Source organism: Cotesia typhae, unplaced genomic scaffold (genome assembly GCF_013202065.1).
Source record: "Cotesia typhae breed Kobodo isofemale line unplaced genomic scaffold, CoteBio_Ctyphae contig_34, whole genome shotgun sequence".
Lineage (NCBI taxonomy): Eukaryota > Metazoa > Arthropoda > Insecta > Hymenoptera > Braconidae > Cotesia > Cotesia typhae.
Genome location: NW_027423742.1, coordinates 925,001 through 948,595, shown reverse-complemented (window position 1 = coordinate 948,595; position 23,595 = coordinate 925,001). Strand labels below are relative to the sequence as shown.

The 23,595-nt window shown below is 35.8% G+C and overlaps 2 protein-coding genes across 2 annotated transcripts in view; both read right to left on the bottom strand.

Annotated features, from left to right (window-relative positions):
• The window catches only part of LOC141526507 (uncharacterized), a 1,028,588-nt gene that overhangs the window by 502,122 nt on the left and 502,871 nt on the right, over positions 1-23,595 (bottom strand). Inside the window, exon 6 of the mRNA XM_074241542.1 lies at positions 5,684-5,842. Coding sequence (XP_074097643.1) covers positions 5,684-5,842 — 159 coding nt within the window. The remainder of the gene's footprint in view (positions 1-5,683; positions 5,843-23,595) is intronic.
• On the bottom strand, positions 12,116-15,433 carry LOC141526483 (uncharacterized). The gene is made up of 4 exons (XM_074241518.1): positions 15,284-15,433; positions 14,606-15,214; positions 14,207-14,521; positions 12,116-12,180 (listed from the first exon to the last, which is right to left on the bottom strand). The coding sequence occupies exons 1-4, from the start codon at positions 15,291-15,293 to the stop codon at positions 12,116-12,118; spliced, it is 999 nt and encodes a 332-aa protein (XP_074097619.1). The 5' UTR covers positions 15,294-15,433.

The window sequence follows — 23,595 nt, the reverse complement described above, 5'->3', positions numbered from 1 at the left end:
TTGTCGATTTTTATAATTTATAAATTTACATGAAATTTTTTATCGTATATTATATTAAAAAATATTAATTAAAATAATTTACATTGCGAGATGTTTTAACTACTGAAAATTAATAATTAACAGCTTGGACATTTAATCCAAGAATTTAGTTATTTCTTGTTAAAAATTGTCTCTGAAAAATTTGGTTATAAATAATTCATTTTCGTCGTCGATTTTTGATGAGTGTCACGTTCCCAAAATTACGTATAAATTCATTTAGAGTTTTAAATAATTAAATATCAGGTTTTGACACTGTGGGTAGTCGATCGACCCCCGGCGTGTCGTCACAGATGAACTTACCATTATGGGCCCCATAAGTCTGCCCATATAACCCCCTGGGTTTCTAACCATTTCGCTTCGAAAGGCGGAAAAATGTCGTGCCCCGTCTTCCTGAAGAACTCCTCTGAATAATACCCGTACCTGGGGTCGTTGATGGGAATAACGCCCCCCGGAGGGTGAACCTCTGGAACCTCGATTGGGACCAGCTTCCAAGCCCTGGTGATGTCTGTCCAATAGGCAGGACGGTTGTTGCTGACGAAGATGGACTGACCCGGTGGACCTCGGCTCGTGGGTGATTTAGGCGAGTCTTCCTCAGCGGTTCCAACTACCCTTATTCGAGGTTCAATTAGTATCTCGTCGTCCGTTACTCGCACTACTGGTCTCACGTTTTGTACTACCTCCGTTCGCGGTTCGACTGGAGTTTCGGCGCCGATTGTCGGCAACGATAGGTAGAATGGCTGGGCCAAGCGACGACGACCCTCTTGCACCGAGCGACCCGATCTTCGTGACCGTTTTCCGTGAGGCATTTACGTACAGGAATTTGGTGCTGGCTGAACGCTGGCTAGCGCTCTTGCCGAAGATTTGGGACCTGGGGATACGCTGATTAAGCGCTCGCCCAGAAGGAGGTTTAGGTTGGCGAAACGCTGGCTAGCGCTTTAGCCGGAAGGTATTCTATATGGGTTGGAACTGCTATAAAGCGCTCCGCCCCATAATAAGTATATTTGGAAGATATGTTTGGTGTAATTGGTTTATTAGAGAATTGGATCTGGATAGGTTGGGATTGTCTGAGGATGGAGCTCTCTGCACTCGAGAGTCTCTAGCTGTACTGACTTGCTCCTGGTCAGAATAAATGTTTATAAATCTTATTGTCAGCCATGTTGGTAGCTCAGGTTACTCCTGAGAGAGTCGACGAGGCCCGGGTCCCATGCTGACGCACGATGTTTTGGTTATCCGCGGCCACGGCAACTCTCTGCTGACGCCTTATCATAAGCGATTTCCGTTACTCCGCTGTTAGTATAACCACCAGCGAAGCAACTGATATCGCTTGGTATGTATTCTGAGAATCATCTTAAATTAAAGTAAACGCTTTTAAATAAATCTTGAGAACAAAATAAAAATCGAAATTAGGCGAAAATTCGTGGAACGTAACATGAGTAATTTTATAATTTATAATTGAAATTAAATTAGCAATCGGAATTTGGAGGTTGAATATTAGTCCAAAGTTAATTGGAATTTCGTTGTTAATTAAAAAACAGTGTTTTATTAATTACTAATGATTGAATAATCTAATGGCTCAATTTTACGGTCAAAATCAAATTAATTATCATCATTGGTCACTGGGCTGTTGTTCTGTAGCAAAGTATGAATAAGCTGCAGGAGTATGTAGGTCTACGTTTGGTCACTGGGCTGTTACTCCTGTGAGCCGAGTCAACGACCCCTGCATAAGATTGGTCTCTGTGCGGGTGATTAAATAGTTTGGTTAGTTTAGTTAGTTAAAATATTAGACAGGTAGACGCCGAAAGGGGCTTGTCGAGAATAAGTTTATTGTTAAGTGTGGATAGTGTGAGTGAGTGAGTGAAAATTTGTTAATTTTTTATAAGTCAAGATATTGTTAAGTTTTTCCATTGTTAATAAATATTGGCCATTTTGTTAATTAATTATTTATTATTCAACAGCACCGTCCTCCACTCTCTCTGCCCTAAGATAAGAATTCTCAGCTCTGGACCGGTTCCAGGAACCGCGATTAAAAATCCCGGTGGCGCCCTAATAATTATTGTTGTTTATTGTTAAATTGTAAGTTTGTTTATAAATTGATTAGGGGCCAAATTGAGCAGTCAAACCTGTTACAAGATCTAAAAATACAATTTTATAAAATGCCCAGCGAAGCGGGCGGGTAACAGCTAGTATTCAAATAAAAGCAATTAACGAACGAATTTATCAAATTATAAATTATTTGTATCTGCACCATCCGTTTTTTTATACTTTCACCAAACCACCATGAGCCAGCGGTTAGTCAGCCCTACAGTACACTTTTCTTGCTTAAAATCTAAGTATAATTTGTTACTATTTTATTTTATTTCTTTTTTTTTTTCCTTATTTCTACACTTAATGTACTTGGCTGGTCTGAATGACATTGATGAACAGTGAATTACAAATATTAAATAGTTCAAATTATTAATATCAACCGATCATTACATAAATTACATTATCCCGCTTACTCATTTAAAAATACCGATTAGGTGCGGGTCCCGTCTCCATGAAAGAAGACTTTAAGTAGCTAGTTCTAATAATCGGAATAGTTAAATTTGTTTGAAATCTACTAAAAACATGTCCAAAATTGGCAAAAACTCAAATATATGTTGCAATAGTAAATAAAAAATATTTATCGTAACCTATGAAATAATCATATGAATAATATTTATAATAATGATAAAAATATAAATAATAACAATAGTAAAGAAATGTTCAATAAAATTCAATTATTTTAAGACTACCGAAAAGTTAATTGCAAATAAATGTAAGCTTCAATTAAATTACCCCCTAATTTGTTAGCAGTGATATCTTTAGGAGCAGATAAACTATCTGGAAAGGATCTCAGACGTCCAATGCAAACGGACTTATTCTGAGATGGAAACGAACTAACTTTATACAGTATTATACTATCTTCAGACAATTGAATTGTATTAACTTCGAAATGAAGAATTCGACTAAAATTAATAAAATCGCTCGCAGAATTAAGAATCGGACGATAACAACTTTTGTAATTTGGAATAACACTGATTAATTAAAAAAAATACCATGCTTTTTCGTGTTGTATAGAAACAACCATTAACTAAAATTTTTGAAGCTAGTATAAAATATTCACGTTTGCATTGTCACGGGGCTCCTTCATTACCCGTTGAAGGTCCTCACCCTAGCCGCGGTTAGTTATCGACGGATCACAGAGCGCTGTGGTCTAGGATGTTCGCGTAGTAGAAATAAAATTTACATAAGTTCCGGGGCCTATAAGATAAGTGTTCCGCGGGTGGGGATAATCCCACACGAGGGACGAGTGAAGTTGCCGAACGGAAAAGCGACATTGTGAAGCCGGAGCCCGAGCAACCAACACGAAATTTTGGAAATACCAGGTAAATATTAATATTCCTCGGAGATTCCTGTGAAACCTTGAGAGCGATTATTTTTAACTTGTAAAATTGATAATTACTGCTAGGCATTTAGCCAGCCTAATTATCCAATAAAACCGTTCTAACTATCCTGAATTTCCAGATAAAATATTGCTAAATATCCCGAGCTGCGACGCAGTGAATCCGAGTACCGAGAACACCGTGATTTTGGCGGACAAGGTTACCTTTATTAGAAGTGAACGAAAACAAAGAGAGCTGAACTCAAGTGAAGAAATCGTCAAAAAGTTCTCAGGTACAAAATAAAGTTTAACCTCGGAAAATTATTGCTTCGTCCCCGGAAACTCTAGGCACAGGCCAGGTTCCGTCTTCCAATCACCCTACTTGATTAATTAATTAATTATTCGAATTTAATTAAAATATCTAAATTATAAATCGAGGTTAAAATTAGTTAAATCAAAATTTGAACAAATAGAAAATTCAATAAGTTGGAAGAATTTCAAAATTAAAAATAAAGGAGGTTAAAGTTAGAATTAATATTATTATAAAATTGGTCAAATAAATTTAGATTAAAATTTACAAATCAGAAATTTTGATATCGACAATTTTTAGTTAACTGTGTCATTTATATAAGCGATATTCTGTCGATTAAATTATTACAAATTAGAAATTAAAATAAAACTAAAGGAAACTAAAATTAGACAATTGTTCAAGTTAGATTAAAATTGACGAATAAAACCAACAAGTAACAATGAATTAAAAATTAAATTAAAATGGAAAATTAAAATTAATAATTAAAATTTACTTTTGGAAAATTATCAAAAATTATAAAATAAAATTATCATATACACAAATTCCTTAAATTAGAATATTAAAATTGTTAAATAGTAAATTAATTGATAAAACAAAATTACAATAGAAAATTATCGACAAAAGAAAATTTGTTCAATAAACTTCGATAAATAAATTTGTCAAATTCCAGTACGATGATTTCAAAATTAATCAACATAAAATTTAGCCTTGGGAAATTTTTACCAAGTTGAAGACTAAGTTTCAAATCTTGACTGGAATTCAAAATAGACATAAGCCGATTATTCAGAAAGTTTGAGTTCGAGTAAATTTTAATTAATCTAACATCTTGGTTGAATAAACGCTACTGTGATATTATTAATTAAGCAACCAGAATTTAATTAACTTATTTATCGAAGTCAAGTTAGGGACCGAGAAATTTGATTCCCAGGAAGTTATGTTGTAAAGAGTATCTTGGATTTTAAAATAATTGTAAATTAGAGTCAAGTGTGTATTTAGATAAATTGTTTTATTGGAATTGTGTGTGTGTGTGTGTGTGTGAGGGGGGGGGGATAATTTACATTATATACTCCTCGTTCACGGGCTGTCGAGGAGGTTAGAATTAGCAGGTTGTCGACTAGCGTCATGGTATCCTCCTCTGTCCTAGTCGACTTCAGGTTCCTTAGTCCCGTAGTGAGGGTTCTGTGGACAGCGAAAGAGCTAAGGACGGTATGAACCTTGGGCAGGGATCCGGGCGACCACCCAGGGTCATATCTAGAGTCTTAGAGCGTGAGGGTCCTGTGGACAGCGCGACTTAGTTAGAAACTGCGGTATAGACGCTCCATATGAGTGTACCGTCAGGAATAAGAACTATGATAGAAACTACGATATAGACGCTCCATAAGAGGGTATCGTAGGAATAAGCAACTTTTGTAAGTATGAGTGTGTGTGTGTGAGAATTGAATCAGGGTTTAACTATTGTCATATTGTTCAAATAAATTGATAATTCAAGTCAATTTTAATTATTGTTATTTGTGTCAAATATTATAATTTCTCTCGACCCTGTGATATCTCTCTTGCTTGGACCGGTTCTGGAAACCGTGATAAAAATTCCAGTGGCGCCCTAATTATTAAATTTAAATAAAGGGGTGACCAAGGGACGGCTCAAACCCGTTACAGCATAGTAATAAGATAAATCAAATTAAGAATCTAGTAATGTGACAGAGACGTCTGACACGAGAATAGAGGGACTGAAGCCTTACGCCAATTCTGTCCAGAAACTACTTAAGATTTTGTTTCAACTTGAAAATTATTTAGATGATAAAAAATTACATTACGTATAGTTGACTTATCCTTCACTTAATCATTTTTTATTCAGTCATTTTTAGTTTTGTTTAAGTATACTAAAGTACGGATACTTGCAATTATTTTAGAAAGTGATTTTTTTATTTTACCTTCCAGCGTTTTATTGATGACTATTTTTTCATTATCATCCCGTTTCCATCGAATCGTTGGAGTAGGACTACCGGAAGCCTTACATGTAAGCGTAACATTAGCATTCTCTCTTACGATAGCGTCTGAAGAGCTTTGTGAGTCATCTATATTTGGAGGCACTAGAAAAATCAAATTTATAACTATATTTCGATATCATGTTGAAAATAAGTTTCAATATTATTATGAAAGGAAGTATAGAGAAAAAAAAATTATTATCAGTTTAACAATATATTGTAAGTTTAGTAACCAGACAACTCGAAAACAATAAAGAATCTGTTATGTCTAGACAATTTGATTAATTAAAATTAAAATTAAAATAATTAAATAAGTCGAGACGATCATAAATCTCGTTCGCTGAAATAATATAAGAAATAAATGTAATTTTCGAATAGTTATTTTTACATACGTACAACTACGATAAGACAGACGGTAAGAAAAAAAGGTTGCACTAATGACACCAGGGTCATTAACGCAACGCTAGACACAGTCCATGGATATTTTTCCTCGAAACTTAAATGAAAAATATTACGCCTAAAATTAAACGGACCCGAAGATAAGAGGGCAATAAAATGCAATATAGAACCTTAGGACTAAAGTAAGTAGTGATAAAAGGAAAAATATCTATGCGGGACGTTTGTTTAGGCTAGAGTAATTTAGTTACAATAGGTAGTAAAATCTAGAAATAATTTCAGAAAAATTCCCAACGATAAAATCTGTCCTCTCACAAACAACTCAATTTACTTAAGATTCAAATCAACCAAGGTTACGTTTTCGATAAATTTTAACGGATATTTTTTTTTTTTTACAATATTTAAAACTTTAATGTCAATGCAATTAGATAGTATTATATTTTTTTTTTCTTCTTTCTTGTAAGCCAATAACGAGATGCAGAGGCTTGATAAAAATGTTCAAATCATTAGAAATGTTAAATATTCCGAACAAAAAGAAACTCATCTAAAAAAAACCAATTATTCAACAAATTAAACAACTAAAATTTTACTGAAACTAAATCGTTAAATAAATATTAGAAACTATGCGAATTCTATGAGAAACGAATTTCATATTCTCTATAATTAAATAAATTCTAAAATTGAATAAGATTCGCAATCTCAACTAAAACGATTAAATGAAGTTAATAATACCCGAATAAATGTTAAATTTAAATTAATAAACTAATTTTCACACAAAAATTTAAATAAGATAAATAATTATAGATAAAAATTTTGGTACGAAGTATTAAAATTTAGCTAGAACTTCAAACAAAGTTCCAGTACCCATATTCAACATCGCTGATTATTTTTAGAAAGGTCTGGGAACATAAAAATTATAAACAATAGCATTAATTGAAAATAGTCGTAAATAAATAAAAAAATGGAAAGTTTGCATGCGTGTGTGTAAGTGCGCGGACGGACCTTTTCCTCCCGCGCTCACGAAAAAGGACTCACCGAATCTATGTAAGACACTCTCACCCTCGAAAACGTGCAGTTTTTTTTTGTCCAGTTCTTGTCCAGTTTTGTTCAATTTTTGCTCAGTCTTCAGTACAGTTAGCTTTCAGTCTTTTTTTGTTTTTGAGATAGTAGTGCTCGAACTCGTATCACCCTCATGATATATTCGCGCCGAGTATTTTTCTCTAAATATTCAGATAGTAATGACGAACTCGTATCACCCACGTAATATATTCGCGCCGAGTATTTTCTCTAAGTATTCAGATTGTACCGCCGAACTCGTATCACCCTCGTGATATATTTGCGTCGAATTTTCAGCTCCAAATATCCTCACAGTCAGCCACTCTATAGTTTTGGTGTACCCATTTTTACACTGAAGGCCAAATCGTGAAGCATTTTATAGTTTTGAGAAGATATCACGGGGAAGGAATTCTAACATTATTTTGTAAATGCTATTATACATCCAATTGAACTTCGTACTTATAAGTATATTTGGTTTTACATTAATATCTCTGTAGTTTGATTCATTCAATTTTGTAACAGATTTTAAATTTCATTTATTTTTAATATACATTTTTCAAGTTAATTCGAGTATTTATTTCTAGAATAAAAACCCTACTCGAAATCCTCATTTACGTCCCCGGTTAGTTAGGCTAGACGATCTCTGTCACACTGTTGTCTTTGTGCAGAGTAATTAAATAGTTCTGGTTAGCCGTTAGTTAGGCTTATGTTAGTTGGTTCAGTTCTGGTTAGCCGTTAGTTAGGCTAGACGGTCTCTGTCGCACTGCAGTATTTGCGCAGAGAGACTCGTTCGTTCTGGTTAGCCGTTAGTTAGGCTATAGTTAATAAGTTTTAATAAATTATAGTGTGAGTGTGTGAGTGAAAATTACTTAATCATCGATAAGTATTTCTTTGTTAAATTTTATTGTTAATCAATATTGGCCAATCTTGTTAATTAATTATTTATTATTCAGCAGCACCTTCCTTAACTCTGTCTACCCTAAGATAAGGAATTCTCAGCTCTGGACCGGTTCCAGGAACTGTGATAAAAAATCCTGGTAGCGCCCTGACAATTATTGTTGTTTGTTAATTTAGTTAGTTTATTGATAAAATTGATTAGGGGCTAACCTGAGCAGATAAAACTGTTACAATTTATATAACAACACACACACGCACACACATACACTTTTATCAGACTTTCAATTACACCTTCATCATGAGCAACTATGCAATGGTCTCTAAGTTACGAAATCTTAAAAATAATAATTGAAAAATAAACTCCCCTAAATAATAAAATTTTCTTTACAACTTTGTCAAGACTAATTTCCTAATTAAAACTTATTACACCATTATCTCATTTGCGAGTCTCATAAAATTTCATAACAATTCTAAATTCCCAATTACAAAACTAATGTAAAAATAAATAATGAAAATAGTTTCTAAAACTTGGATTATTGTTTGTGGCTTGGACGGCCATTTGCGCGCAAACGAGACATGACCTTAAGACTAACATTTCTTAATAATTTTCAGTCTTAATATTTTAATACGAGAGTTAGTTATTATTTTATTAGCACAAGTTATTTTAAGATTTCAATTTTAGACCAATTCTAATAAATTAATCATTTTCAAATCTTAAAATCGACCAGGATCATCTTAACTTAATAAAATGACGGAATAGAACGTCTCCATGATATCCAAGTTAACACCCCAAATGTGAGTCATGTAAGCTGTTGTAGAACGTATAATGCTGCTATGAAGCTTGGAGACACCAGCCCAGGCACTGGCTTTGAGATTAGCAATTATTTCCAATACAGTTCTAGAGGCCAAACTGCTTTTTTTGACTGCTCCAGCTGATGCTAAGTTAGCCTTCAACGAGGTACAAAAGGTTTCACCCAAGTATTCAAATGACGTGACAATGTTTACATGCTCATCCTTGTATATGATATTACTTGGTTTCTTAGACAACCGGCCAGAGGCTCTAGATATGAGTATGGAGGTCTTCTTGGTGTTGACTGTCAATAAATTAAGTTGGCAATATTCTTCAAGGAATTTAAGGTTTCTGTGAAGTTTAATTTCGGATGTGGTCAAGAGGGCTATGTCATTGGCCTACACGGATGGTACAATCTCGTGATGATCGGTGAAAAGACCCTTTGCCCCTCTAGACTTCAGAAAAGTTACAAAGTCGCTGATGAAGAGGCTGATGAGAAGTGGCCTAAGTATTTCCTTTTGTAATACTCCTTCAGTGACGTGTATGGGAGCCAAAAGCTTGTCAGAGCTATTGATCCTCATGTGGAAGTTCTTGTACAAATGAATTAATAGTTTGATGATTTTAGTACTGAGACCTATGCACGCAAGCTCTTCCCAGAGTTTGTCGTGTTGAACAGAGTCGAAGGCTCTTTTGAAGTCAACGAATAGTGTAGAAGTGTTAGACTTTTTGGATCTGACTTGAAGTTATAGCGAAGTATGCAGAACAAAAATGTTATCCTCGCACTTGCGACCCGACCGGAAACCAGGTTCCTCTTCAGGTATCTGTCCTCTGGAGTCAGCCCAATTTTTTAAGCGATCATGGGTTATTTGTGTAAACACTTTTGTTATACAGTTAACGAGGGCGATCCCTCTTTAGTTGTTTGGGTCTTTAGGATCACCCTTTTTGTGTAACATGCACATGATGACTTCCGATCAGCTTGATGGTGTGGTGCCTGTATCAAGAATCCTGTTGAATAATATCAGAGTCAGATGCAGCCAGTTATGCAGTAAACTTTTGAGGAAATCATTGAAAATCCCATCAGATCCGGCAGCTTTCCCCAATTTAACATTCTTGATACTTTTAAGGGGTTCATCGATCGTGATGTCCGATTCTAACTCAGTGTCGTAGTTTGCTGCAAGAGACGTGAAAAAATGTGGTCTCGGAAAGTAAATGTTACAAAAAAATTTCTCCCAGTTTTCTAATGTCACCTGAGATGAATAGTTGGGTTGTCTTAGGGCTGAACGAATGACCCGCCAGAATTCCGCAGAATCCCGGGTGTAGGCGAATTTTCTATGAAGTATTTTGATGTAGTCAGATTTCTTTTCGTCAAACAATTTATGGTAAGCCTATTTGTTGGTCAGGGAGTTTTCGCAGGATAACGAGTCAGCGCGGAAGGCTTTACACCGTTTGAGTTGTGAGTTTACAACTGTTTTGAAAGAGCGACACTCTGAATCAAGCCATGGTTTCGCTGGAAGTTTCTCGCGCGCATTGGTAGGTCTGATCATGTTGCAGATGTTGGCGGCGGTGGTAATACCAGCAGTGAGAAGACTGTTAAGTTGATCGGGTGCATTCAAACGAGGTTACCCGGAAAGGGGGGATGATAATTCCAGTTCATGACATAATGGATTCCAGCGAAGAGAGAAATACTCGTCTTTTGAGGCTTCAGACAATGAAAAAGGTACGGTGTTTCAGGATCATATAATTCCACCATCACTGGAACATGATCGGAGGTGGATCAGATGTCATCAACCCACTTATCTTTCATATAATGAGAACCTAGTATGCTCACCCAGATTAGGCCTATCGTACTCTGGCCATTACTGCTGGTATATGTAAGCTCTCCCGATGTGTAACTACGAGTCCACCTGTTTACCAAGGTAATCCATTGGATTCCATAAACTCTAGAAGGATTTCCCCTTTATGTTTGGTGATTAAATCTTTAGCGGTTCTAGTTTCTTGTAGCAAAGACGTGTCAACGATATTAAAATCCAAGTATCCACAGAAGCCAAAGCAAGCGTTGAAATCGCCGCCTACGATGAACACAACATGGTGATGAGTACACATTATGTGATACATGACTTCCTGCAAGTCATCTAATAACTCAGTTAAATCAGCAGAAGATGATATGTAGACAGAGGTGACAATCACCGTTGAATCGATTAAAGAAGTTTTTGGAATGATCTAGAAATTTGGGACATGTAGTGCTTGCGGATTAGTATCATGGCAGATAAGCGTCAGCAGCCGCAGACCGCTGGGTCTACCGGGGCCAATAGATTTAATAGCAGGACTCCAAGCATCGAGTCAATGTTTAGTAAGGTACAGGAGCATGGTTTCACTGAAGCGTACATAGTTGGAGAAAAAGAGATCAGTTGAGAATTAGAGATTTTTGGAGCCTCGACGTTCCAGAAGGTTAACTTGGCGCTGCGGGTTGTAAGTTGTGTACTGGTGCTTATAAATTTATCGGTGGTGAGTTTGAAATCAACATTTATGTGTCTGACTCCTGCAGTTGAGAGCTACTGCAATTATTGTTGACGATTGCATTATTAGATGAGGCTGTAATGACTTCGCCGAAGTCTGGGTCGAAAATGTGAGAGATTCCATTCACAGTAACCTTGAGGTGACTGAATTTAACCTTTTTACCTTCGGAAATAGCTGCTTTACCAAAGTCTCTGATCTTTTTTGCTGCAAGACCTTCCTCAGGTGTCAGGTCATGGTTTATATAAATCGGGATTTTTAGATTCTTTTTTTTTAGTCATGACTTGGCTTTTAGTTGAGCCGTCTTTAAAAGTTACTTCAATTCTGAGGTAACTCTTCGCGATGATGTCGACACAAGTGAGACTGTTTTTGATACCGAAGTGCGTGTTGTCAAAGTCGTTAACTGAGTTGAGAGTATTGTTGTCCCTGATTGCCAGGCCGGAAATGATAGCATTGTTTTTTCTTAAGTGTTTTTCGACTGATATCACAACTGAGCTGGCAATTTTTCTCCTTAACGCAGAGTCAGAAGATAAGTTTGTGGAGGATCTTAATGTGGCTTGGTCGTCTAGCGTGGACAAGCGAGCTTTGATAATTTTAACATCTTCTGGTAGTTTGTTCTTCTCAGCACTGGGCTCCTCTTTAATTACTTGAATTAAACAGGCGTTAGATGCCTGTATTTCTACAATCTCCTTCGAAATATTCTCTTTCATTTTATTCAGGTAGTTTCAGTCTTCTATGCACCAAGCGTTCATCTGCTCGAGTAAATCTGTGAAAGAAATACAGACCAATTCTGAAATTATATCATTCTAATTATATTGTTATTTATTTGTTTATTTATCAAATTTTTAGACCCTGAAGCCTTAGCTCCCTAAGGGCCTTACATATAAATGAATACACAGTAATAATAATAACAGTAATCCAACAGTAATGGAAATGATAATAAAACAGTATAAAAAAAGAAAATTAAGAAAAAATAACAAAAGTAACGAAAGTAACGTTGTCTCGAAGCAAAGTCTATCTAAGTTATATAATTTATCATTTAATAACTTTAGTTAATAAAACTAAAAATACAAATAATGAGAATTTAAATATGTAGTATTTGCAATGATTTATCATCTTTATCTAGAAAAAACTTATAGCATTTAACTCGAAATTCACTGTAATCAATAGTAGTGACAATCTCCTCCGGTAACTGGTTCCAAACTTTAACCGCCGTGACAATAAACGACTTATCAAATGTTGCGGTTCGAACACACGGTAAACTCAACACATTAGTTTGTCTATTAGAGCGTACTCGAATTGAAGTCAACACACTGAAGTCTTGTAGCAAAATTCTTTCATGATGTAATTTCAGCATTTTAAATACAGATCAAGCAGTCAGAAACTCACGCCGACCACATAATGTTAGCCAACCGAGTAACCTTCTGCTTGAAATAATGTACTCATACCTTGCAAGTCTGCAAATGAACCTGATGCATGCATTGAATTTTCTCTGCAGCTTTTTTTGTAGAGTGCCTGACATATCACTGTCGGCCAATGTGCAATGATCAAAAATCGGCAAAGTTAATGTTGAAACTAATCTTCTTTGCATAGGAAGATTAAATAAATCATTGTTCATTTTTAATCGCGCAGTACATTGATCGTGTACACATTGCAATAACTTGATCATGCCATAAAAGAGTATGATCTAAAATAACACCCAAGTATCAGCTTGGGATCTGTTTGATAGATAAGATTGCATCCGTAATATAGCTTTTGATCATAAATTACAGTTCTTAAGCGTTAATAACAACAAATTGTGATCAATACTATCACGGGGCTCCTTCATTACCCGTGGAAGGTCCTCACCCTAGCCGTGGTTAGTTATCGACAGATCACAGGGCGCTGTGGTCTAGGATGCTCGCGCAGTAGAAATAAAATTTACATAAGTTCCGGGGCCTAGGAAATAAGCGTTCCGCGGGTGGGGATAATCCCACACGAGGGACAAGGGAAGTTGCCGCACGGAAAAACGTTATTGTGAAGCCGGAGCCCGAGCAACCAGCACGAGATTTTGGAAATACAAGGTAAATATTAATATTCCTCTGAGATTCCTGTGGAACATTCAGAGCGATTATTTGAATATGGGGTATTCCATGCCAAATCGACCACTTTTGACCCCGACCCTTTTCGATTTGGCCGAAAGTTTTCCATCCTTTTCTACCCTATAAAAAACGGTTCTCAGAATTTTTTGAATTTTTTTACCTAACTCCAAAAAAGTTATGAATTTTTCAAAAAAATGGCTTTTTTATTTTCAAATAGCCATAACTTTTTCAAAACTAAACATTTAGGTATCTTTTTTTTTTTTTAATTTTTGTTTTTAGATGTACTTTCCGATAAAAAATATTAAAAAATTTTTGTAAGTCAATACATATGGAATTTTTCAGTTTTTGACAAAAATCAATGATTTTTCGAAGTTCGACATTTTTTTTTAATTTTTTTTTCTAAAATAAACTTTAATCAATTCCACAGTTATCCCTGTAGAACCCAGATTGGGCCGATTTCTCTTTCTATTTTTTTTATTCAATTGAAAAAATATTGTTAAATTTTCAAAAATGGAAAAAAAATTTTTTTTCATAAATTTTATTTATATAATGAGATAAATACAATTCAACGATTTTACGGCATTACATTCACAATTTAGAGGCTTCATCGATGACTGTAATTAGTAAGATCAATAATTGATGCAGCTAAAATTAATTACTTTTCTCTCTGTCGTTTAAATATTTTCCAAATTCTGTGTTCATTCGAATTCGAAAAGTTTTTAACTAGTAAACAACCATTTTTGTCCGGAATTATACAATGTAGTTGTTGAGTTCCTGTAATCGGTTTCGTTTTCAAAAATCGATCATTTAAATCATTTACTGCTGTGTCATAATCTTCTTCTGGGGAAAACTTCACTATAATATTCGGCAAGTTATCCGGTACAGAAGCCCATTCAAAAAGTTCTTCTGGTGTCGTTATTTGTTTGTCTACCGCGAGTTGGAGACTTGCTCTCGCTGCAAGTCGTTTGAGAATACCACCGATTCCATCACACGGACCTTTCCCATGGGCAGTCGCAAAAAAATGCCATTCAGCAGGAATATCGAAATCATCTTCGTGGTAATATAAATTTACAAAGTTTTTAAAGTTTTTAAATTGTTGAGGAGCTCCATCAGAAAAATAATAAATCTTGTTACAACGTTCAGGAAGACTTTTCTCGTAATCAGTTATTATTTCGATGAAAACATGAACAGCAACGGCATCATGTTTGTTAGAATCTGAGATAATTACTAAACTTTTGTGTTCAAGTTTGTTATTTACTGTATAATAAATAACGACTGGAAAAACTGTTGCCTGATTATTATTCCAGTGAAAACCAGCTGCCGCATTTTGTACTACGAAGGCATAATTTTCTGCAAAATCACAAATAATAACGTATTCGTTTGGTTTCAATGTTTCTTTCAATGTCTTCAAGAATTGGGCTTGCTCCTTAGCAATGAACGAATGAGGTAGAAGAATTTCTAACTCACTACAAAATTTTTCCACAAATTCTTCTGTAGGCTTAATAATAGTTTCTAAACTACTTCTCGGTTTTGATATCCAATATTTATATGTAATATTCTCGATTTCCCGGTCCTCAAAACATTTTAGTAAAATTTTACTCAACTCATCGACCCCAGGACAGTTTTTACATCCACCTAAATAACACTGAAAAGATGGATTTTCACATATAATCGTGCTCAAGTAATCGCTGTAGTGTTTAATGGGCTTTTCTGTGTTCCTTGTCAAAGAATAAATATTTGCACCTAAAATAACAGTAATTTAGTAAACTTAAAATTCACGCATTTATAATTATTAATTAATTTGATAATTACCAAGCATCATTAACTTCACGTTTTGATGAATCGTACACACGCAGATGGTGTGTGTTCCACTTGCCCCTGCTAACACACAATGTTTTGGTCGCAAAGAAGCGAATTTTGAAAATCCAATTCTCTCAGTAGGATTTATTTCACAGAAACATTGGTATAATTCTTTTAAGTTAGACAGGATAAGTCTTTTTGGACGTGTCTCCGATTACCATCATCACTTCGAATTGATACAAAGTCTTTCATACCGGGCATTTGAGCACTATACTCATCATCGTTGTAAAAATTTTCAACTTTTAATTTTACCTGATCAGTAATTGTCCTCCTATACAAAAATGTTGAGTAATTTAGTTTTCAAGTGTATTTAAAACATCGATTTTACGATACCCATACCTAATTTCGATTCAGGTGTAGAAAGTAAACCCGTTTCTTCAACCAAATTTTTGCTACTCTTGACAAATGTCTTGATGTATTCATAGTTTCACAAATACGTCTCTCACTCCATTTTACAGGTAATAATGTTAAAATTTGTATTTTCAAAGACTTATCAGTTTCTATATCGTTGAATTTATCATACAACATTTTAATTAGAGAGCGAAAATTTTCACCATCGTCATCAATCGATTCTTCATCTGAAGAAGAAAGCAAAACTTTTTTCAACCTGTCGGATACCCGATTTATTTTATTGTTCAAAAATTGATTATGACTCAATTTCTTCGATGGAATCGGTGATTGATTTAACAATTCTAAAGCATGGTTTATTACGGGTAATTGAGTTGCAGCGCTAACTTGGGATCCTGAGCGTGATTGTGATGCTTTGGGTTCGCTATCAAATGACATGGAACCTTAAAAAATAATAGTGAAACATATAGGTACTAGAAATGTATTCAAGTAACGTATAAATAATTAAAAAAACTTACGGAATGATAAGGATAATGGGAGATCCATGGCAGTTGTATTACTATCATTATCAGCCTGATCATTGTTGTCATTATTGTCACTATAGTTGTCTTCACGGTCACTTACATCAGCACTAGGATCATTACGTGCATTTGTTTGTTGCTTCACTAACTCTGAAGCTTTTTTTCGACATGAACTGCATAATAAATAATTATCATCTAATCCTAACGTTACTTTCATAATATCAGTCGCCGGACGTAAACCAATTTTTTTAAAATGAGATTCCAACTCAAAAGGATTACAACACCGATCAAATACCTTTTTTGACGCCATAAAGACAAATTAAAAAAGCGCTTATAAACTAGAGAAATTATTTATTTATACAACAAATGTAATGACAATCTTTTATAAAACACTAGATTGCACAAAAGATTTATAGGTTATGTTTTAGATCTCAAAATGATAAAGCCGCACTTTTAATCAAAACATACTAGCTTATAGCATCTAGTTTACTGGCTATAGGTAAGTCGATAATTGTTGTCCCTAGTTTATCGATCTAATTGATATATTAAAATTTGAATCTTACTAAATACAGTCATCGACGAAGCCTCTAAATTGTGAATATAATGCCGTGAAATCGTTGAATTGTATTTATCTCATTATATAAATAAAATTTATGAAAAAAAATTTTTTTTCCATTTTTGAAAATTTAACAATATTTTTTCAATTGAATAAAAAAAATAGAAAGAGAAATCGGCCCAATCTGGGTTCTACAGGGATAACTGTGGAATTGATTAAAGTTTATTTTAGAAAAAAATTGAAAAAAAAATGTCGAACTTCGAAAAATCATTGATTTTTGTCAAAAACTGAAAAATTCCATATGTATTGACTTACAAAAATTTTTTAATATTTTTTATCGGAAAGTACATCTAAAAACAAAAATTTAAAAAAAAAAAAGGTACCTAAATGTTTAGTTTTGAAAAAGTTATGGCTATTTGAAAATAAAAAAGTCATTTTTTTGAAAAATTCATAACTTTTTTGGAGTTAGGTAAAAAAATTCAAAAAAATTCTGAGAACCTTTTTTTATAGGGTAGAAAAGGATGGAAAACTTTCGGCCAAATCGAAAAGGGTCGGTCCAAAAGTGGTCGATTTGGCATGGAATACCCCATATATAAATCCGAACAAAAACAGTTCCACTGTAAAAAATTACGCCAAGTACACGTTCACAACTCTTGATTTACAAAAATGCCAAGGAGAAATTATCATTTTACAAAAAGATGTAAAATAAAAAAAAACAGACCAAGTAGCCGTTATGACCTTTCATAATTGAAAAAATTTTGTAATAAATTTAACGAATAAAAACAATTTTTTAGACTTACTTGGCGTGCGTCATTGAGTACCCAAAATTTTTTCAGATGAATCGTGATAATGTGATAATACCCCTCAGGTAACTCATTGATGTCAAATATCAGTAGTTCAATAATCACCTTATCTCCTGTTCTTTCCCTCTTCACAGCATTACTGCATGTCTGATAGAAGTTTGATAAAACATCGATTTTAATGTACAACTTTTAATAACTTTCCAATAAATGAACTGATTTTCAAGTGACTGGCAGCATTCAACGCCGCTTTTTAAGCCTCGTAATGAATTTTTAAGTTCGCATTGATCGAACGTTAAAATTTAGGAGTACTTCCGAAAAAAACACTTTTTTTGGTTTTCTATCGTTCACGATATCTTTTGAACGAATTAATCGATTTTGATTGGTCAAGCGGCAATTGACGTGATTTTTCAAGATCAAGAGCTGATTAGTTCTTGGAGATAATCGACTCAGCCGTTTAAAAGTTATTCCAAAAAAGCAACTTAAAAACAAAAATTTTTCTCAAATTTTTTCACGGTTTTTTTGAGATATCTTGAAATCCATCTATCGGAATCCGTCAAAATTGTATTCAAAATCCAAGTTCGTTCATGTTTTTTCAAATGGGCCAACCACGATGAAATCGGTAAAGTCGTTCATAAGTTATAGGAGGTTTACACACATACACACACACACACACGCGCGCGCGCGCTCGCACACACACAAACATACAAACATAGTGACACCCTCGTGGGGATACTCATGTAAGTTTTCTGTGATTTTTAAAAAATTTTCAATTTTCTTAGCGAGAAGTTAAAAATATACTGGTGGCAAGAAAAATGATTACTGAATTAATTATAGAAACTGCTTAGTAAATTAATGATCAAATTTCGTGATAAAATCCTGTTTTTTTTTAATTTATAGTAGAAATAAATCTTACTTTAAAATAGGGCTCCGGTGTTTCTTGGACATTTATTAATGCTATATTTTCTAATGAAGTCAATTTAATTAACAGTTCATTCAATTAATAAACTGATTCATATGGTTGCATCAAAATGATCATCAGTAGGGTTGATGACTTGGTGAGGAAGGGCTGAAAGAATTGTCCGTAAAATCGCTTTTCATATCAGGTCTCTGGCTCAGTTATCAGAAATGAAAAAATTTTAGGTACTCAATGACGCACGCCAAGTATGTCTAAAAAATTGTTTTTATTCGTTAAATTTATTACAAAATTTTTGGAATTATGAAAGCTCATAACGGCTACTTGGTCTGTTTTTTTTTTTGATTTTACATTTTTTTGTAAAATGATAATTTCTCCTTGGCATTTTTGTAAATCAAGAGTTGTGAACGTGTACTTGGCGTAATTTTTTACAATGGAACTGTTTTTGTTCGGATTTTACATCTTTTTGTCAAAATTTCTCCTTTTGACGTGATGATCACTCGATTTTCGAAACACGAGGTAAAACCAATGACTTCACGATTTTTGAAAATTTTCGATTTTCTTAACAGACAGTTAAAAAAATCATCAAAGTAAATTTAAGATTTTTTTTAGAAATTATATTTACATTGAAATTTTTTCTTAATTACAATTTCCACCATTTAGAAATACAGAAATTACATATTTCATAAAAAAAGTTGCATTTGATCTTTCGTTTTTTACATTCTCACAGAGTATTTAAAATTTGTCCCTTGTAGAGACTGAAAAAAATGGATTTATCAACCATATACATAGGCAGGCTTAGTAGAGGGTTCTATTCATAATTTACTAACAAATAGTTGTTACATACATAATATCTCACATTTTTTGTTATAATCACATCTTTTACGCTCTTATTCTCGTTGTACTTCACTGTAAAGAGAGAATGATAATAATTACATCAAAGGAAAAAAACAGAAGTCGAGAAAAAAATTACTTACTGATCATTATATTATTCACCATGTAATAAGTCACCGTACAATATTTTGCAAGCTTTTCGTGCTTGGTATATATAACCTATACTCGATATTATTCATGGTAGCCAGTAATTGTTGCGCATGATAATTTCCATCGTTTGTTAACTACGGCAATTTTTCCCAATTCATTGTCTTAATCATATTATTATTCAAATTAACACTCGAGAAATCAATAGTCTTATCAGCAAACGAAACAAAATAATGTGATTTAAAATTGATAGTAAATTATGATTTGTACCTGGAAACACTTAAATGACTTACTGTACGTAATTTTAGTCGACTCATAACGATACAAGTCATACAAATAGTGTATGTACATCGGTATTAACAAATAACAATTATTATTTTAGTATAGCATCCTTCCCCTTCAAGAAATAAGATGTTATAAATATAATAATAAAATTTTTATTGAAATTTTGAAAATTGAATTTTCGCGCCCTATTTGGAATAAAAATGAATAATTTTCTTAATAACTAATAATTTAGCATCCTTTTCTAAACAGGAAGAATTATTATTGCAATGATAATAACAAAATTACATATGAATTTTTAACTTTAAAATTTCTCGCGTTTTTTGAAATTATAACTGCTATAATTTATATTAGTCGTCGCTATGTGTTTACTGAGAATTCCTTAGAATTTCTTAGAATGTGTTTACTTAGAATTAGTTGCAGGCGCGCAACACACACGTACAAACATACGCACACATTCAACTCTCAGACTGGAGATAGTGAACTATACAGTGAGACTACGAAGTATAGCGCAAAGAGGAGACCCCGAGAATGAGATACGCTGTGTAATGTAATCCATCTCATTCTTTTACACGTTCAATCCTACAGATATATATGTTTGTCTCGTTCTACGTAACGCCTTAACTGTTCGTGTTACAACCTGGGGAATATCTCCTGGCAGATAAGGTAGCACTGGAGTCACGTCAATACCGTAGCAATGACGAAAATAGTAGTACAGTACTCTAAGGGCAGCATTGTGACGCTGGATATATGCACCTCTCACCAGCACTCGACATGCCGACAAAAGGTGCATAAGCGTCTCCGGATGTTATTTACACCTCCTACAGGACGTGTCCGGAAGCTGCACCTGGAACACCTTGCTACGGTACTCTAAAGTGTTAATGACACCATCTTGGCAAGCAAATATGAACCCTTCTGTCTCGGACATCAGGCCAGCTCACTTTAAGAAGGAAAACGTCAGCTGGGTGGACAAGCCATGATTACGCACGTGTTTAAAGAACATGCCGTGCATGGACTTGTCCATCAATTCGCCAAGGAGTAGTTTTTCCTCGGCGTTCCTGATGACGCTCTTAAATTCCTCCTTTCGGAGTTCCATAAGAGCGTTTATTTCTCCAAGACCAAGGGTTCTTGTCGCATATATTGCTGCCTTATACAAGAATGACCCCTTATGCGCATTTTCATGTTTATGTACAATTTGCATAAGAAAGTCATCCTCGTCTGCAGTGAAATTGACAACTTCGTGTGTTAAACCCAGGACCAAACGGTCGTGAAGCCGCTCTAAACTCTGCAAACCTCTCCCACCGATGGACCGAGAGAGGTATAATCTGGCGACAGATGAATTGGGGTGCATGCTTCAATTCATATTAATGATCTTACGGGTTTTAATGTCAAGATCGCGTAAATCCTTTCGCGCCCATTTCAGGACACCGAAAGAGTATAGTAAGACTGGGACAGCGAGTAAATTAGTAGCTGATACTTTATGATTGCCAGAAAGTTCGGAGGACCAAATTTTCCGGAGTCTCCTAACATACTCGCTCTGGAGAGTTGCTCGGAATTCAGAGACCTCATGCATACGGTGCTCTTCCATTCCTAGGTATCTATACAACTCTCCGGCGTCTAATTGTCTTAAGACGCTCCCATCTACTAACTCGACATCATCCCCCGTATCAGAGCACTTACCCCTCGCCAGATGGACGACCGCACACTTATCCAACCCAAAAGACATTCCGACATCTCGTGTGTACTCTGCTACGATGTTGAGGGCCGCTTGTAGATGATCTTTATCAGCACTATAGAGCTTTAGATCATCCATGTAAAGCAGATGGGTGATCGAATAGTTTCGATCACCCGGAGGCCCCACAGAGTACCCATGAGTTTTACGGAGTGCAACAGATATAGGCAGCAGTGTAATGCAAAACAGCAGAGGGCTCAAGGAATCGCCTTGGAAGACCCCCCGTTTATACTCTACAACTCCGGTTACCTGTAATGCGTGTCCACTTCCAATGTGAAAACGCGTTTGCAAGAGCTGCATTGTACGCCGAATGCATTCCACAGTTTCCGGATTGACTCCCAGGCATTTGAGTAGATATAAAATCAACTCATGAGGAGTTGAGTCAAATGCCTTGCGATAGTCAATCCAAGCCATTGACAGGTTGCGTTGATAGTAGATCGCATATTGTAAGACGCATCGATCCACTATCAGGTTCTCCTTGCAACCTGACAGGCCTCTTTTACTGCCACGTTGTTCATATATTATTATTATTTGTTATTAATTGCTCAGGGGGGTTTCCCCGGAGTCCGACTCTCCGAGGGCCCAGCCTAAGCGCCATCCATTACTGCTGCACCACTCCGCACAACAAGGCGGTTAGTGAGTGCAGCAGGCCAAATTCATTTGCCTACGTAGACGCAGGGATATCAAAATGACAGCCTTTGGCATCCGCACTGCTAGAGACACGGCTGCTGAACTGCAAGCCGGTACCTTCGCAAGTGAAGACACAAAAGACTGTTTCATCACTCCAAGGTCGCCGACAACCAAAACGACGAGCTTGACACGGCAACCTGGGTAGAGTTTGCCAATTTCAAACAGGAGATCCTGATATATCTGGTGTTTGTGCTCTTCTTTGGCCGAGATATTGTATTCGGCTGGGGCCGAAAACTCAATGACATAAATGTCACGAGTAGCCTTGTCGAAGAGCACAATATCAGGTTTGTTGTGGTCAATCCGCCGGGTTGTTGCGAATGGTATGTTCCAATAAATTTTGGAACTGTCATTCTCAACAACCTGCGGAATATCTCCTGGCAGATAAGGCAGCACTGGTATCTCATCGATACCGTAGCTATATCTGAGATGATAATAGAGTACTCGCAGGGCAGCATTGTGACGCTGTATGTAGGCACCTCTTGCCAGCACAGGACATGCCGACAAAAGGTGCATCAGCGTCTCCGGACGTTGTTTACACGTCCGACAGGACGTGTCCGGAAGCTGCGCCTGGAGTACCTTGCTACGGTATTCGAGAGTGTTGATAACACCATCTTGGCAGGCAAATATAAACCCTTCGGTCTCGGACATCAGGTCAGCTGACTTCAAGAAGGAGAATGTCAGCTGGGTGGACAAGCCATGGTCACGGACGTGTTTGAAATACACGCTGTGCATGGACTTGTCCATGTGTTCACCGAGGAGTTTTTTCTCCTCGGCTATCCTGACGACGCTCTTGAACTCCTTTTTCGGGAGTTCAATGAGAGCGTTTATTTCTCCGAGACCTAAGGTATTTGCCGCGTAGATTGCTGCCTTATACAAGAACGATCCCTTCCGCGCATTTTCATGACTATGAACAAATTGCATCAGGAAGTCGTCCTCGTCTGCTGTGAAATTGGCAACCTCGTATGTTAAACCCAGAACCAAACGATCGTGAAGCCGCTCCAAGCTCTGCAATCCTCTCCCTCCGATGTTCCGAGAGAGGTACATCCTGGCGACTGATGAATTAGGGTGCATGCTCTGATTCATATTGATGACTTTACGGGTTTTGATGTCGAGATCTTTCAACTCATTTCGAGGCCAATTCAGGACCCCAAAAGAGTAAAGTAGGACCGGGACAGCGAGCATGTTAGTAGCTGAGACTTTGTTCTTGCCGGAAAGTTCTGATGACCAGATCTTCCGGAGTCTCCTAACATACGAGCTGCGAAGAGTTGTTCGGACTTCAGAGACGGCATGCATTCGCCGCTCTTCAATCCCTAGATATCTGTACAATTCTCCGGCGTCTAATTCTCTTAAGACGCTCCCATCCACTAATTCGACATCTCCACTCGTATCAGAGAACTTACCCTTCGCCAGGTGTACTACCGCACACTTGTCCAACCCA